General features: G+C 46.1%; 1 protein-coding gene across 1 annotated transcript; it reads left to right on the forward strand.

Moving 5' to 3' along the window:
• Positions 1 to 1983: 1983 nt before the first annotated feature.
• lrrc52 (leucine rich repeat containing 52) lies at positions 1984 to 9777 on the forward strand. The gene is made up of 2 exons (XM_028961810.1): positions 1984 to 2813; positions 7727 to 9777. Exons 1-2 carry the CDS (start codon positions 2165 to 2167, stop codon positions 8044 to 8046), a joined length of 969 nt encoding a protein of 322 aa, XP_028817643.1. The 5' UTR covers positions 1984 to 2164; the 3' UTR covers positions 8047 to 9777.
• The last annotated feature ends 8323 nt before the right edge of the window (positions 9778 to 18100 follow it).

The raw sequence follows: 18100 nt of genomic DNA on the forward strand, positions 1-18100 counted from the left end.
CCCCAAGTTACACAGTAATGAGACCATGACCCTGAGTTACACAGTAACGAGTAGTAATGATCCAAAGTAATGATCCAGAGTTACAGACTAATGAAAGTATGACCAACAGTTACAGAGAAACAAGACCACGACCCAGAGTTACAGAGTAACAAGAACATGACATGAGTTACAGAGTAACAGGAACATGACCCAGAGTTACAGAGTAATGAAAACATGACCCACGGTTACAGAGAAACGAAAACACGAACTACAGTTACAGAGTAACAAGAACATGACCTGAGTTACAGAGTAACAGGAACATGACCCCAAGTTACACAGTAACGAGACCATGACCCTGAGTTACACAGTAACGAGTAGTAATGATCCAAAGTAATGATCCAGAGTTACAGACTAATGAAAGTATGACCAACAGTTACAGAGAAACAACACCACGACCCAGAGTTACAGAGTAACAAGAACATGACATGAGTTACAGAGTAACAGGAACATGACCCAGAGTTACAGAGTAATGAAAGTATGACCAACAGTTACAGAGAAACAAGACCATGACCCAGAGTTACAGAGTAACAAGAGCATGATCTGAGTTACAGAGTAACAGGAACATGACTCAGAGTTGCAGAGTAATGAGAACATGACCCACAGTTACACTGTAACAAGAACATAACCCAGAGTTACAGAGTAACCAGAGTTATGGACTAACAGGAACACGACCTGCCTTTTGCCTTGTTTACCTGGACTGCTTTGTGTGTTTGATCCTTTTCGATGCTGCCTTTTGGACATCCCTGACTGTTTGCCCATGATAATCCCAACCAATCGCTTGCCCCTGGACACCTCTAGTGCATGGGAGACATGGGAGACTGTCATCTCCACGGCTCCATCCCCACCCTACTCACGCCATGTCAAGCGTCCATACTCAGCCTGTGTCAGCCTCCCACAATAACCTAAACCCTTCACAATGTCAGCATGTGCACCACAACCAAAGAGTATGCTTGAGAGAGAGCAAGATTGTCAGTGTCTGTGTGTGTGTGTGTGTGACGTGTGTGTGTGGGCATTAACTGTGTAAACTGCATTTGCTGCATATGATCATAGGCATGTGATCAGGAAACCTTTCTGTGTTCAGGTAACATGGGTTGTGTCCACGTTATTCTGTACCTGTGTCATATTCCCATTACTCTCTTTACTTTCGGTGAGGTGCCTGTTACTCTATAACTGTGGGTTGTTTTCCCGTTACTTTGTAACGCTGGGACATGTTCCTCTTACTCTGTAACTCTGCTGCCTGTTCCTGTTCCTTCCTGTTCCTGTCCCACAACAGCCTTCCCATGACACCCAGAGTCACAGAATAACAGTGAAAGTGAAATGATTGTCATTGTGATACACTGCAGCACAGCACACGGTGACACAACAAAATTTGTCCCCTGTATTTAACCCATCACCCTGAGTGAGCAGTGGGCAGCCATGACAGGCGCCCGGGGAGCAGTGTGTGGGGACGGTGCTTTGCTCAGTGGCACCTTGGCGGGCAGGAACAGGCAGCAGAGTTACAGAGTAAGAGGAACATGACCCAGCGTTACAAAGTAACAGGAAAACAACCCACAGTTATAGAGTAACAGGCACCTCACCTAAAGTAAAGAGAGTAATGGGAATATGACACAGGTACAGAATAACGTGGACACGACCCATGTTACCTGAACACAGAAAGGTTTCCTGATCACATCCCTATGATCATATGCAGCAAATGCAGTTTACACAGTTAATGCCCACACACACACGTCATACACACACACACACACACACACTCTTTCTCAAACACACTCACTGGCACTCTTACTCTGACATCACACACACACACACACACACACACACAGTGACAGTCTCCCTATCTCTCTGTCAAACACACACTCTCTGACACACACACACTTTCTCTCTCTCTCTCTCTCTCTCTCCCTGACACTCACACACACACACACACACACACACACTCAGCAGCGGAGCGGCAGGACGCGCGTCTCAGATCGCCTCTCCTGCGTTTTGGGCTAAACGCGGAGCTCCTCGGACTCGCCTGTCCTCCCGTGAAGGCGACATGAGAGGCGCGCTCGGTCACCTTCTGAAGTGACCTGCGGCGCGGGTCCATGCAGAACGCGGGAGCGGTCCGCCCGGCGGCGGCATCATGCGTCCCCTGCCCGCCCCCAGCGCGCAGCCGCTGCGGCTCATCGTCCTGCTGGTGTTCGTGATGGGGGCGGCGCCGTCCCCCGCGATGACCGCCGGCTGCTCGGACCGCTGCGTGTGCGACGACCAGCTCGTCGTCCAGTGCGCCGGCCAGGAGCTGACCGACTTCCCCGCCGACCTGCCGCTGGCCACCCGGCAGCTCATCATCTCCAACAACCGGATCGGGGACCTGCCGGCGCTGCAGCTCAACTACCTGTCCGACCTGGTCTACCTGGACTGCAGCAACAACTCCCTGACGGACATCTCCGAGTCCACGTTCGGCAACCTGCGCAAGCTCGCCTACCTGGACCTGTCCTTCAACACCCTGATCCAGATCGAGGACCGGACGTTCGGCCCCCTGGCCAGCCTGGTCATGCTGAGGATGACGGACAACCCGGGGCTGTCGGACATCCACTCGGACGCCTTCTCCGAGAACGTGGCGCTGCAGGTGCTGGACGTGAGCCGGAACAACCTGACGGTGCTGAACATCAGCTCCCTCATCGCCCTGCCGGCCCTGCGCTCCCTGGGTCTCAGCGGGAACCCCTGGCGCTGCGACTGCGACACCGAGGACCTCTGTCTCTGGATGCAGATCGAGGGCTTCAAGTTTCAAGGTGAGGAGACCCTGAACAGGGGCTGTGTGGCTGGCTTTCCAACCCTGGTCCTGCAGGGGTTAAATGTGGGTGAACCCGAAAAATCCATTAAAAAGATCCATTAAAATTTTTTTTTTTTATTTAGTGCTATAATTCGAACTCTGGACTCGAATCTCGTGAATGAAAAAGAAATGTGCTTTCTACGCTGTCCTTTTGTACAAGTTTCATTGAATTTAGAGAATTGAATTTGTCACATTGCACAGCCACCAGAGTTCCATCTCAGCATGTAAGGAGCATTCCATCGAGAAGTGAGACAAGCAGAGCTGACAATGTGCAGGAACGTGCTCGAGTAAACTAACAGTTGACTCTGGTTAAGGCACTGTTTACCTAAACTAGAACTAAATTTACCATCAGCTCATCTCAGTTGACTCGGTTTAAATTGAAGGCTCATTATTTATAACTCGAATTCTGAGTGTGAAGCTCCATTGTTTTACCTGCATAAGAAATAAGTACTGCAGCATCACACATGACCTTTTTCATGATGGTGGTGACGAAAACACTTTCCCCACACATACAGCACAGTTCCCACCTTAATGGAGTCATTTTATCATTACCCTTCTAGAAATTAAATATGCATTAAATATGCAATATTTATGCAAATTAAATTCAATATGCACGTTATGGTACACGTCAGCATGTGTACATGAGTGGCCACAGTGTACAAATGTTGCATATTGAGCGTGATTCATGTTGTATTCATGAGTCAGGATGCAGAATCATGCCGCTCACTCTCAGACTTTGGTTGTCCCCTATTCTCTGCCTCAGTTTATGTCTGCCTAGTTTGAATTATTTAGAAATGAATTGATATCAAACGGTAAACGAACCTTTAAAGCTTGCAGATAACCGTCGTGTTCTGTTTTTTTGTGACTGAGTTTGATGTTTGCCACTACAATCAGTGGGAATGTAAAAACTGTTGATCATTGCTGATCGAACATGGCCTCATGTTGATGTCACTCCAAACGTCATCGATACTGATTGGCCTGAAGACCTCATGGACACACAGGCCGGCTGATCACATTACTCTTTAGAACACGGTCCAGAAACGTTCCACCAATCACATCGCTTTCTTTCACCAGCATGACTGCAAGATAACTTTTCCACTTCCAAAAGACAGGAACTGATCCCAAGGTTCTCTTGCTGGATCTGCTCCTCAGCTCAAAATGAGATCATTGAAAAATTGTTTTCTATTCAGTTTTTACATCTTATGCTGTATGATGTAGAATTGATTTAAATTATTAAATTATTATTTATCAGTTAAAAGATCCCCATCTGGGGCCCAGAAATTCTGTTTGGTTCTGTTACTCCTGCATGTTCCGGATTGATCTTTAGAATTCATTCTGTCATCAGTTCAGTACAAGAAACAAAAATATTTCTTGGTGAATCCTTGGTGCTTTCTGCCTTTTCCTTGAAGCTGACCAGAGTGGTGGAACATTTTGCTGAAACCTTTCTAGAATTGAAAATGACACTTACTGAAGATTTAAAATCCAGTTGTATCATGCTGCATTAAAACCCTGAATCTGTCTTTAGTCGTGAAAACAACATCCACCCACCCTCCTGATAGGCTGCGGCTCTGGGCCGTGGGGAGAGGAGATTGGATGAGAACAGAAGATGTTCTGGGGCGTGGAGAACAGAGAGGGGACGGCTCTAGCTGCCCTCTGGCAGCAGAACCAGGAGAGGGGAGCAGGCGCTGGGCCCGAGTGCTGGGTAGTCACCCGGCTGGGCGAAGCAGCTTAAGGCATGTTGCCCGCACTGGGCCCATGAACAGAACTGCAGTTAAGTATTCATGAAGGAAAAGAAAGAAGAGAAAGGGGGTATGGTGGAAAGCGGGAGAGTTTGAGATCGGTGAAGCGCTTCAGTGACTCTGATGTTCACAGAGCTCCAGCCTTTTTTAGCTAATTTACAGTAATGTCAGGTTCTACTGGAGAACAAACACAGAAATAGTGCCACTGACAAGTCCTCAGATTAGCTGCTAGTGAGGTTTGACCCCATGACGTGTTGGTGGACAAGTTGGTAATGGAGTAATATTGGATGGAGAAGTTGGATGGAATAAAGATGTAGTAATTGGCTCTGGGGGTGATGGATTAAGGGCCTCTGGTGTGACGTAATAAGGAACTCTGGGGGTGCTGTAGTAAGAAACTACGGTGTGATGTAGTAAGTGACTTCGGGGGTGATGGAGTATAGGACTCTGCCGGTGTGATGTAATAAGGAACTCTGGGGGTGATGGAGTAAGGGACTCTCGTGTGATGTTGTAAGGAACTATGGGGGTGATGGGATAAGGGTGATATGAGGTGATGGGGTAATGGTCAAGTGTGTTATTAACATCATGGCAATATGAAGTTCAAGCTGCAGTGCAGCATCTTCTGTGGAATTCTCAACCTCCCACGTTTTCATCTTCATAAAGGCGAACATATTTGATTACGTAATGAGTGTGGTTAATTTTAGCTGCATTTATCATTTGGCCCGGGATCCTGTGCGTTTGAAGTTTTCCCTGAGGACTCAACACCCCCGGCCCAGCAGAGGATGAGGAGGAGCCCCAGTAGGGAGGAGCGGTGCTGATCCAGGAGCTCAGGAACTGCCTGAGTTTGGTGGAGGAGCCAACATTCATTTGATTCTAAACACACTGACATAAATGTGGTACATCGTTAGATTTACGAATCATAAACCAACCAGGCGTTTGGTACGTCGACCAGCTGGAGTCTGGAACAGCCTTGCACAACAGCAGAGATGGTGACTGGGACTGACTCAAGGACGGCCTTGTGAGCTGATGTGGCCCAGAGCAGGAGATGATTGGGGGAGGCGAGTGGAGAGGGTAAGAGGAGAGACGGATGTGGACGTGACACAGGGACAGATTATGATGTGTTTTATGACTGTCTGGGTCTTTAGTCCAGCTCTACAAGCGTACAAATGAAGGTCATGACAGACATATCAAATGGAGGTCATATGAAAAGTGGAGAATGACTCTATATGAACATAAACAATTAAATGAAACACATGCATTATCTAAAATAATTATTAGATTTGGTTTTGTACTTTCCTGGAACTTCCTGGAGATGTAAAGCATTTCAGAAATTGAAATTTTGTCTTTGATGTACCTGTAAGGGCTTTTCTCACAAAGCACTTCTCAACATATGGGGTGTGGCCCTCTGGAAGACATGGGTCATGGTGATGGAGACATTATGAATAAAGGCTGTTGAACTGATCTGGTGGCTGAGGTGGCACAGTTCTGGAAGGGAAGTAAGTCCCACGGGTGACCAGTAGCTGTGGACATCTGTGTGTGATGGGATTGGTATCATGGTCAATTCTTTCATTCGAACAAATACAGATGTGAGCACTAAATGAAAGCAATCTTTTAGCACCATAGTGATCAATGTCACCTGAACTAGAGTTTCAATTAGATCAGTGTACTGGAAAGACCCAGTGAGAGGTCTTACCTCCTAAATCCTAAAGCAGTGCCTTCAGGTTACCCCTCGGAGGGGACAAATAAAAATCCAGCTTTGTGTGTGTGTGTGAGTGTGTGTGCGCATAGTGCCAGTTTACAGGGCAAGGTAAGCAATTCAATTCACTAATTGCTTGACCGTAATGACGTGCATAATGTTCTTGCTATTTTTATGTGAACTGGTTCTCTGATCCTGTTCTCTAATTACCAGCATAGGAAAGGCTGACCTGAAATGACCTGTCTGCATGCCTGAGATGTACTGCAAATCATACTAGAAGATATGTGTGGTTCATGGGCCTGCATGAGGTATCATGGTTTGACACATGGGTCAGGAGGACTAGTGGATTAAAGGAATGACCTGATTTCAGACGCATCGATGTCGCGTTTAACTCAGTTGTCATCCTCATCATCTTCCGGATCAGCAGCACAGCATCTCTGTCTCTCTCTTATTTTCACACAGAAAATAATAGAGAGATCATTGTAGCTTTACTCTGGATCACATGGGCCAGCAGTAGGTTTCCTGTGGGTGCTCCTCCAGCAGAAAAGGGTGCATGTCTGCATGCTTACATGATCCTATTCCTACAGGGGGAAATGGGATGTTCTGTGGTGGTGTTTGTGGTGCTTCTGTTATATTCCTAAATGTTACAAAATTTTGCCAAACAAGCATAATATCTTTCTGCATACCTGACCTTAAACAATTTTCTGGGATTTGAGACAGGCTGTTAGGTGTGTCTGACAGCTCCATGACCCAGTCGGACCTGGCAGTGTGAGAGGGATGACGGTTAGTGGAGATGACACCGCCGGGGTTTGGAGATCTGGTGGGGAGAGACTGTGGAACAGCGCAGTCATCCAAATTACAGTCCATAATGCTCACATTTACACAGGAAGTGACATCACATGCAGTATAGCCTGCATCCTATATGAATGATGTCAGTAAAAATATATCAGATCTCATCTGACAAGTTATGGAGCTCCACAGCACACAACATCTGCAGATGAAATAATTGGAAAAAATGATATTAAGTACAAATGGAAGTACAAAAGTTAAGTGATTGTGATGCTGTGCATTGTGATGCACAGCATACGGTGACACATCAAAACATGTCCTCTGCTTTTAACCATCACCCTTGGTGAGCAGTGGGCAGCCATGAAAGGCGCCCAGGGAGCAGTGTGTGAGGACAGTGCTTTGATCAAGGGGCACCTTGGTTGGTTCAGGATTTAATCCCAAAACCTTCCATTTACATGTTTGCTTCCTTATTCACTCGGCCATCGCTGCCTGGATGATGGATGGATAAATAGAAGTAATAATGATGGTGGGTGGACTGACTTATGGATGGATGGATTTGATGTTCAACTCTGTATCTGAAATGCCATTTTTTCCCAAGTTCGGGACACATTGAGAACATCAGCAGCATGTAATGCTCCTTCTCTCTTTCAGATGAGGGGCAGACGGTATGCCTGGGTCCTCCAGAGATGATGGGGCAGCGGCTGGCAGAGGTGGGCATGCAGCTGCGCTCTGAGTGCCATCAGGGCCTGGGCTACTGGGACTACCTGTTCTTCATCGCCATCGGTTTTGTCATTTTCTCAGCGGGCACGGTGTCAGCGTGGGTGATGGGTGTTCTCATGGTCCTGTATGAGCGCTACAGCAAGAGGAAGGAGGAAGAGCTGGACAGTGAGGATGAGGAGCAGCAGCATGGTGGCCCACTCACTGGCAGCAACCATGGCAACGGTGACCTTAAATCTGGCATGCAGGTGTGAGCCCATCCCCTAAGGACTCTTTGAAGATTATGAACAAGTAAATGCTGAGGAAGATCGAGTTGAAAAGGCAGAGGGTCAAGGGGTGAAGGTCATGGGGAGGCATGCAAGGAGGTGCTGCCAAAAATCCAGAATCATGACACAGTATCAAGGATGTGGACCAGAAGGAATCTGAGACACACAGACACAGACACACACACACACACACACACACACACACACACACACACACTCCCCAGCACTGTGGAATGTATGTGTGGTGATCACACAGTCACCGCAGTGAGTAGACAGACGGAGTCTAGCAGAGGGACAGCAGGAGAGAAGATGATGGAAGTGAGCGGGTGGGGCCGGTGGGCGGAGTCAGGGAGGGGATGACTGGTTAATGGACTGATTTAATGGACATTTTCTGTTTGAGTCCAGCAGTTTAAGGCTGAATGGATCTCAGTCAACATCTGTGCACTGCACCGAAAAGCCTTACCTGTACAGAGATCAGCAATAAAATCACCTCCACAAGTGATGCTGAGAGCAATAGGGCAAACACTGTGTGTGTGTGTGTGCATGTGTGTGTAAATCTTAAAATGTGTTTATTTTTATCATTGCTGATGGTAGCAAGTGGAAAAAAACAATTGGTCAGAATGCTGGTTCTCTGTCACGCCACAACACCCTCAGCACGACGTCTCAGTCAAGGGCAGCACTAAAGTCAAACAGGCTCCTCCCCCCTTCTCTACATGTCTGCTGGAGAAATCTCCCTGAGCTCCTTCACTCTGCCCACAGGAAGGGGACCCAGTGGCACTTTGGGTTCCACTCTTTGTTCTTTGGAGGCAACAGAAACAAATGTTTTTCATACAAAAGCAGTGCTCATCAGCTGTGATTTGTATCTGAAATATATTCTAGTTCCTTCTAGTGCATTCACTGTCCAGATGTTGATCAGTTCTGTTGTATTATGATGAGGCGAGCATCCCAGCACCTTTGGATTTGTACCACACTGAAGCAGAAGAGGCACTGGACACCCTTGTGTTCTTATTAGAACCTGGTCACATGAGTACAGGTTCTAGTGGTGCTGAAGGGCATTGTGGACAGTAAATGGCTTAGTAACTGAACACATGTGACGTACATCTCCAAACAGTCCTGTGACCTCTGACACCTGTGACAGGATAGGGATCTTATTTGTTCATCTACATTAAAATTCCAGCCTCGACCCCCCGCAGAAACATTAGGGTCTCTGTGGGGGCACAGGGGGACCCCAAAACCAGGAGAGCACAGAAATGAACAGGAGTTCAGAGAAGAGCACAGGGAAGGAAAGGGACGTCTGATATTGAATCTGCCTCTGAATATTAATGTGCTGGAGCACAGATGTCATCTGAGATGTCTGGCTGAGCTTCAACAAGCACTTTATATACAATATCTAACCTGTCTCAGGTCAGTATGTGTGTGTGTATGGATGATTGTTGTTGTGGTGAACGGGTGGTGGTGGATGGTGATGGATGATGGTGGTTATGATCGATGAGAGTTGTGATGATGGTGCACTGTCATAGATTATAACGATGCTGGTGGTGGATGGTGAAGGATGAAAATTATGGTGGTTGACAGTTATGGATGCTGATGGTGTTAGTGGTTAACAGTTATGGTTGTACGCTGTGATGGATGATGATGGTGGTGGCCAGTGTTGGATGATGATTGTGTTTGTGGTGGATAGTTAAGCTCATTGATGGTTGTGATGGTGGTGCACTGTGATGGATGATATTGGTGGTGGGGGGTGTTGGGTGATGATGGGTGTGGATGGTAGGGATGATGAAGGTGATGCTGGTTGGGGTGGATTGTGACGGATGATGGTGGTGGTGGATAATAATTGATGCTGATGATGGTGGAGATACACTGTGATGGATGATGATGGTGGGGGTGGATAGTTATGATTGATGATGGTTGTGATGGTGGTGCACTGTAATTGAAGATGAGGGTGGTGCTGGTGGATGGTGATGGATTATGATGGTGGTGGATGGTGATGGGTGAATGATGATGGTTGTTGATGATGGAGGTTTTCACCATCAGGCCAGATCATTACTTCTGTTAATTCATAATTAAAAAATAGTATTTTAATAACATAATAATTATAACAACAACAACAATACTAATAATGACAATAATGTTAATAGTATCAATAATCTTTTTAACTTTGACTGAAGTGCATTTATGACATTTTACACTTAATACATGCTTGTTCTGAATTCAGTATTACTGGATAAAACACACACCAGGTAACAGCTGAAAATGATTCTGTTCTTGTTTTATTATGTTTTTATGTTGTGCTGCACGTGAACACAAACCCCCTCACTGTCAGGCCCAGTGGTAAACTTTGCGAAGACGGTGTGTGAAGGAGTGTGTGGTGAGTGCAGCGAACCTGGATGCAGGGACAGCAGCTTCCTGGAAGACAGAGTGCCAGGTTTGGGTGTTGACCCATCACAGCCTATAATTTACAGGTGTGGAGCGGAGTGACGTGTGTGTGTGTGTCTGTGTGTGAAGCGCTGGCCCTGACTGAACACTGGGAACAGAAACATTGCATTGTCTTTGACGATTCCTCATTAATAGCGTATATTTCGTAGTTTCAAGATCCAAAGCTTCTTCAGCAAACCAACATATATTTGTGATTTTAATTCAACTGTAGAGACCGTGTCAGATTCTGTCTGGTTCTGTGTGTGAATGAATCAGAATCTCAGGCAATAATCTTGTCCAGCACGAATCTCTTCAGTGGAAACATCTCTGCTGCTCTTCAGCTTCAGGAGTTTCTGCCCTGTGATAGTGTGACTGAGAAGCGTCGCGAGGAGGATGGCTAAACACCAACCATGAAACCAAGTTTTGTGGGAGGGGCTTGTAGACAAGCAGCTTGTTGACAGCTGGTTCTGACAGCACTGGGAGTTTACTCCAATGAAAAGAATCCTAGTCTAGTGTTAATCTAACGACAGTAACTTATATTAAGTACTCTTTAATTAATCACATTATAGAATTTACTGTTCATTCTGTTGGTTTAATTTTTTCACTTGGTAAAACATTGCACTAGGGTTTGGTTCCCTGCGGTGTGCTGAATGAGTGAAGTGTGTGTGTGTGTGTGTGTGTGTATGTGCACAGTGCTGGTTTGTATTCAATTCCCAACAATAAACATCATCAGAGTGCGCTGCTGTCCTCAGTGTCTTCCTTTCACACAATTTTTACCGTTCTCGAGGCGCAAAAGGGTCAAATGGCCACACACTCATAGACCCGCATGTGGGATCAGAGGCTGATTAATGGACGCATTTTTGACTTCATCAACCACGGTAACCGTGCTAAACTGGAGCCAATGTGGAGGACAGGAGCGTGAATGTTCCTCAGACTCAATAACAGGAGAGCAGGGAGTGTAGGGGTCCAGGCAGCTGGCCACCTGACCTGAATACGTGTCTGGAACAGTCATGGACTTCGCTAGATTGACCTCATTATCTGCCCAAATGTTGGTGACCCCCATCAGACACACCAGGTGGTGTTCAACATAGCAGGTCCAGCCCATGCATGAAACTACTTAGATCAGAATCACATCATCCCCTCTCCTCACCTGGGATCTTTAAATAGCCATCTTTGAGTGTTAATAGAAAACTGGACCTCCAGAGAGCAGTAGGCTTATTATGAGTGAAATCCCCTCTTGGGTCCAGAGCTTCAATTGGGCTCCTTATCTGGCAGTCTGGCTTCTTCTAGTAACCTTTCCTGATTTGGATGTCTCTGAGCAGAATTCCCCACTTCAATCTCCTCTGTTTCCCAACTTATCCTGCCCCTGGGAGCAAAAGAGCAGGATCCTTCATCCTCCAGTCATCTACACAGGACTCTGCAGTATTAACAAGGTTTTCTAACAGGTCTCCTGCCATCCCACCCTTCCAATGACCTTCAGTAAAATCTGACACGCACTAACCTGCAGCCGCAGAAACCAGGTACCAAGTGACCTCCAGTCTCGACCTTATTGACATGTTTGCATGTATCTGTTTTAGAGGTCACAGATTTACCTTCGTTTATCTCCATTTTAATCTCTTCTGTACATGGAGCAGACCCACTTTTCAAATCACACACACAGCTCAATCAAACTTGCCCAAAATAGCATGAGAACTTCTCATTGTCATGTTCATTGCGACCCATAAACTGTGATAAACTTTGTTTGACACACAGAGACGACAAGTGATTGGGTTTCACTTGCTGTTCCCACGGTGACTGGATCTCTCGCAGAGTAAATGACACCATATCTGCGTGGTGATGTGTGTGCAGCGGGCATCGTGCATAATGTAACAATTTATTACGTTCTATCAATTATGTTCTAAAAATAACAGCAGATCATCAGCTCACTGCGAGGACAGGGACTAGGATTTATCTGGAAGGCCTGGATTCAGCTTGTATTTCTACACCTCATGGGGTTTTAAAGTGAAGAAAGCGCAGAAGCTAGTCATTTTCAGGAACAAAAGGGACCTCATGGAGAACAGAACAATACAGAAAGTAAAACCCGTCTGCGCGATGGCAGACAGAAGGAAACATAAAAGGAACTCAAACAGACCCTTGGGCATGTGTCAAGGACAACAGGAGACTGAGAACACAAACACAAAGTTAGACATTGTCAGGGGTCCATGTTAATGCTAATCATGCCTGCTCAGTAAGGTGGGAGCGATTAGGACCTGTTGATCAGCCGTATCACCAGGGACTGTGAGGTTCACAGTTTCAGAGAAATCCAAACCAAAAACATCACATTGTAAATTTTGGACAAAATCCTGTCTGACTGAGTTTTTAAAGAGGCCACAAAGGAAACTGATCAAATGAAGGTCCATATGATGGGATTTACTCAGAGAACAGACAAGGAATGGAATGTTCTTACATTGGGTCAAGGTGAGTAGAGCTGGGTCTTTGAAATGCAAAAAGCCATTCAGTGACTGACCAATGGGAGGCAGCCTTACTGTCCTTTTATAGGAGTCGCGTCACCCCATTTCCGCGACACCTCCGGTCACGTAAACGGAATCACATGACAAACACTGAGTATACAAGGAACTGTCACTGACTGGACCAAACACAGATTAACATGAAGAAAGCAGAGTGTAGCTACTGGTGGGACAATTTCTCAATGGGCCAGAGTTAACAGTTCCCCAAGGGTTCAGTTCTCGGACCGTTACCATTCCTAATGTACATGAACACATTTACTGACACATGAACATTCTTCTAAGATCAGAAAAAGTGACTGGGAACATAACAAAGGGGTCCCAGTGCCCTGAGTGATGGGAGCAGGGAGTGCTCTGATTGGTTGGTCTCCAGCTTGCACACATCGGGTGTATATGCAACTTTTTTGTTTATGCTCAGTACCCTGCTGCACTTTCCCCTTCATGTTTTCTACGATGCTGCAGAAGGGGTTCAATGGAGAAACAATCTGTGAAACTAGTTCAGTGTTGGACTTAGTGCAGTTAAAACACAGTTCAGATGGTGCACTGCATGTGCTGCAGTGAGGCATGCTGCAGTGGGTGTCTCCACTTTTTGCCCAACGCTGATTCAGCAGAGGTCAGGCCCCCCCCAACTCCCTTTATCCCCCTCTTTCTCTCTCGTTCCTCACCCTTCTGTTGAAGGATCAGATTTTGCCTCCAGGGAGAGAACGAAGGAGCAACGTTAGAGAACGTTCGAATCGTTAGGGGGAAATGCTGAATCAGGCAAGCTGCTGCTGCTGCAGGTTCCTCTGCTGCATCCCAGCAAATAAACAGTCCTGCACATTCCTTACCGGGTGCTGACCTTCACTGCTCATCTCTCTTTCTCAAACACACTCACACATGCACACACACTGATGCAGAGTGCTGTAAGTGTCACATGAGGACATGTTTGTGTTGGACAGCAGTGAAATACTGTGTGGGTTATGTAAAACTGTAGAGGTGTGTGAGGATGAGAAGCCGAGGTGTGAGACATCGCCCTCAGCTCCTTCAGATCAATAAGAGAAGAGCGGCGATCACACCCAACAAATCCTGCAGATAAACTCGGCACCGCAGCCGAGTTTAGTGAGAAAAAGTGTGTGTGTGCACGCATATGTGCGTGTGTGTGTGTGTTGACTGCAGCTCTCCCTCGTTCTGAGACGCCCACAGGGAACGACTGATCTGCCATTACAGTCCTGACCTAATTTGGTCACGTCCTATTATAAATGATCCTAGGGAGGGGGGTGGGGGCGGGTGTTCTGCACTGAGTGCCAGAGGGTGTGCCATTGTGTACCAGTGTGTGCCAGTATGTGCCAATCTGAAGGTGAGTTGAAGAAGTGAACGGCAGCCGTGCTCATCCTCACAGAGAAGTTGATGCAGATTATGAAAAGATTATTTTGTAGTAAACAGTGTCCTGGTAGAGTCACGTATCAGGTAGGAATGCATTCATGAGAACAGCAGCCAGACTCATTTCATTATTAAAAATGGCCACCAAAAACGTCTGTTTGTAAATGTGTACCATTTACCATGTGAGTTCCATGTATTCCAGCCTGGTCACTATGGAGACCCCAAGACTCGGACAGACCCCTGTAAACTGGGGCAAAGTCTGGAGAGCTTCCGCACAAAGAGCTTCTGTCCGCTGTGGACCTCCTGCTCGTCTCAGATTCACAGTTGCTATTCTGCAGGAAGAATCAACGTTTAATACTAAGATCTGACCTCAACAACCTTAACGTCTGTTGGTGCTCTGCAGCAGAGGGTCGGCTGTGAGAGTCACTTCTGATCTTCTCCAGAGTGGAGAGGCTCTTTCTCACACAAAACTGGGTGGATGTGTGGGAGCGGAATCAATATAAACTCCTCTCCCCTCCCCAGAGCAAGATTTTAAGTAGGTGGTAGTAGCCTAGTGGGTAACACACTCGCCTATGAACCAGAAGACCCGGGTTCACTTACTACCATTGTGTCCCTGAGCAAGACACTTAACTTTAAGTTGCTCCAGGGAGACTGTCCCTGTTACTACTGACTGTAAGTTGCTCTGGATAAGGGCGTCTGATAAATGCAGTAAATGTAAGTGATAAAGTGAAGTTATTGTCACTTGTGATACACAGCAGCACAGCACAGAGTGAAATTTGCCCTCTGCATTTAACCCATCACCCTGAGTGAGCAGTGGGCAGCCATGACAGGCGCCCGGGGAGCAGTGTGTGGGGACGGTGCTTTGCTCAGTGGCACCTCAGTGGCACCTTGGACGGATCGGGATTCGAACCGGCAACCTTCTGATTATGGGGCCGCTTCCTTAACCGCTAGGCCACCAATGCCGACCAACCACCACTGCCGACTATGTTACACAGTTTAACACTGTTTATTCTGCTGAGACGTTACCTTGCAGTTACTAATCAACATTACCAGGGAGAGGAATGGGTTTTGGTCAGAATTTCATATATGTATTAGTACATGATTATAATAGTAGATCTGTATGTGGTAGTAGGGGGTGGTAGTAGCCTAGTGGGTAACACACTCACCTATGAACCAGAAGACCCAGGTTCAAATCCCACTTACTACCATTGTGTCCCTGAACAAGACACTTAACCCTGAGTTGCTCCATGGGGGGACTGTCCCTGTAACTACTGATTGTAAGTCGCTCTGGATAAGGGCGTCTGGTCAATGCTGTAAATGCTGTAAATGTGTGTATTGAGTGAAATGTTTGAAAAGTGTAAACTGGTTTATGGGAAACTGTGATAAAGCTGGTGGCAGAGCAGCTCTCATGAACCTCAGTGTGGGAGTCCATGGATGGTTGGTCTTCCATCAGGCCAAACATCAGGCTCTGAAAAGTGCTGATTCAGACTTTACCCACATGGGCAGGAGAACGATTCTGAGGGAAAATGGTCGTGATGGATTTTAAAGAGACTGAAACTGTTAAATGCTGTTGAACTGCTGACCAGAACTAACCATCATAACCAGAATAGCCAGCCAGGTTGGTGATGAGTGAATTCACCTCTGATGATGTGGATGTATGTGAGATGCACCTACTGACAATGAAATAAAATGTGATAGTAATTATTGTGTGTGTGTGTGTGTGTGTGTGTGTAATGCGGCGTGGCCACTCTGTATTCCAGCCCAGAGAAATCAAACATCGTGAGGAGAGACAACTGGAGGCCAGAGTAGCAAAATACCTCCAGAGACTGGAAGAATTACAGCTGTACCACATCAACATGCTGAGCAGAATAAGCTCCAGCGGGACCTGCTCACTATCAGATCAGGTCAGAACGTGTTTCTGCAGCAACACTCATCACCACTGTGTGTAACAAAAGATCTCCTCCAAAAGTTTGGACACACCTTCTCGTTCAATGTGTTTTCTTTATTTTCATGACCATTTACATTGGTAGATTCTCACTGAAGGCATCAGAACTATGAATGAACACATTCAGAACACTTCAGTGAGAATCTACCAATGTAAATTGAATGAGAAGGTGTGTCCAAACTTTAGGCCTGTACTGTACATATGACATTGCGAACACACAGGTGTGTTCACAGTCTGGAATCACGAGCTTTAAATGAGGACATCATTCATACTGCCAAAAATTCAGCCAGAGAAAACAAAGCTCTGGTGAGTTATTTCTTTTATTTACATTTACGGCATTTATCAAGAGCTGATGGTCCGTGTGTGGTGAAGAGCAGAATGTGTAGAGTTTGAAGGTTGAATGAATGAGGTTCTTTTTTTGGTATGAAACATGATTGCTAGATAGAGCCATTTTTGTGTTGTGTGTCTTGGTGAACTACATTAACTGGACAATTTTCTTTTTTAATCACTTCATACTTCTGACTATGAGAGAACCATGCACACACACACACACACACACACACACAGATATCCTTATCTACACTTCTCTTCGTTCCTCAGTTCTGTCAGTTCTGCCTTTGCAGGCCGTCATCTGATTGGCTGGGATAGTGGTCCTGATTATGCTAATCCCACAGTAAGATAACTGTGCCTTTCAGGACTGACTGGAGGACAATGGAGTGAAATTCTGACACACACACACACACCCTCACTCACAGTTGCAGTATTGAGTATTAATATTTGCCCAAAAAGCAGCTCGACTGAAGGCCTCCCGTCTGCCCTTTATTTCAGCGCATTAATCTTCCTCGTCCCTGACGCTTCCACCCCAGACACTTTTTACAGACTTATTCTGAATCCATTCGCTTTTACTGCACACATCCCTCTGCCAGCCTGAAAGGAATTTATTGCCTTGGTTCGTCTGTGTTGCAGGATCCAACATCAGATCTCCAGATTTATTGTGTGTTTGTCTCCTGTAACATGGCTGCAGTCATCTACACAAAAGGCAGGCTTTAAACGGCTGTTAAAGAGAGTAAAGTGTGTGGGCAGTGAGCAGCGCTGCTGCTGGACTCTCAGAAGTCTGCAAAAATAACCTGGCAGCATATGATTATAAAAGTGATGTTTACTGCCGGAGGGGTCTGAGTGGTTCTGAATGACGGCGACTGTAAATGTCACACAGCTTTAAGACTACATGTGAGAATAAGAAAATGTGGATTCTGGTGGACATCTCCAGGAATTTTGTTCATAGACACGAGACAGAAATGAGGTTCATCGTAATGTAACACGTTCTAGATCCACCATTAAGGAAGAAGAGTTCTTCTTGTTGTGGATGTAATCTAGTCGTACGTTGATGGAACAAATGAGCTATAAGTGTAGTTATAAACCGTATTTCTGCAAAGTTCAGCTCTCGATCTGTAGGACTGAGAAGGTCGAGTAACTGATTAATGGTCTGGGGCACAATTCTGCTCTCATTTCGACACTCGTGTGGATGCTGCCAGTCCCTGGATCCCATCTGAGTGATTAAAGTAATTATCATTTATCTTGAGCCATGTTTTCCCATATCTTTTCATAATTGATTTATGAGTGGCATGCTGACTAGGAAACACGTACATGAACTAGTTCTCCCTGGCTCTGTGTAGAGGTGATGCGATGGGTAGGCACGGTAGCTGGATGGTGGGCCACATTCTCCTGGTCTGGTCTTCTCTGTTTATATGTGGACTGGAATTGGAACGTTTTGGTGTTTTGGGTGTTTAGATGGTCTGTATTTGGAATGTTTCAGTGTTTC

Source organism: Denticeps clupeoides, chromosome 19 (assembly GCF_900700375.1).
Source record: "Denticeps clupeoides chromosome 19, fDenClu1.1, whole genome shotgun sequence".
NCBI lineage: Eukaryota > Metazoa > Chordata > Actinopteri > Clupeiformes > Denticipitidae > Denticeps > Denticeps clupeoides.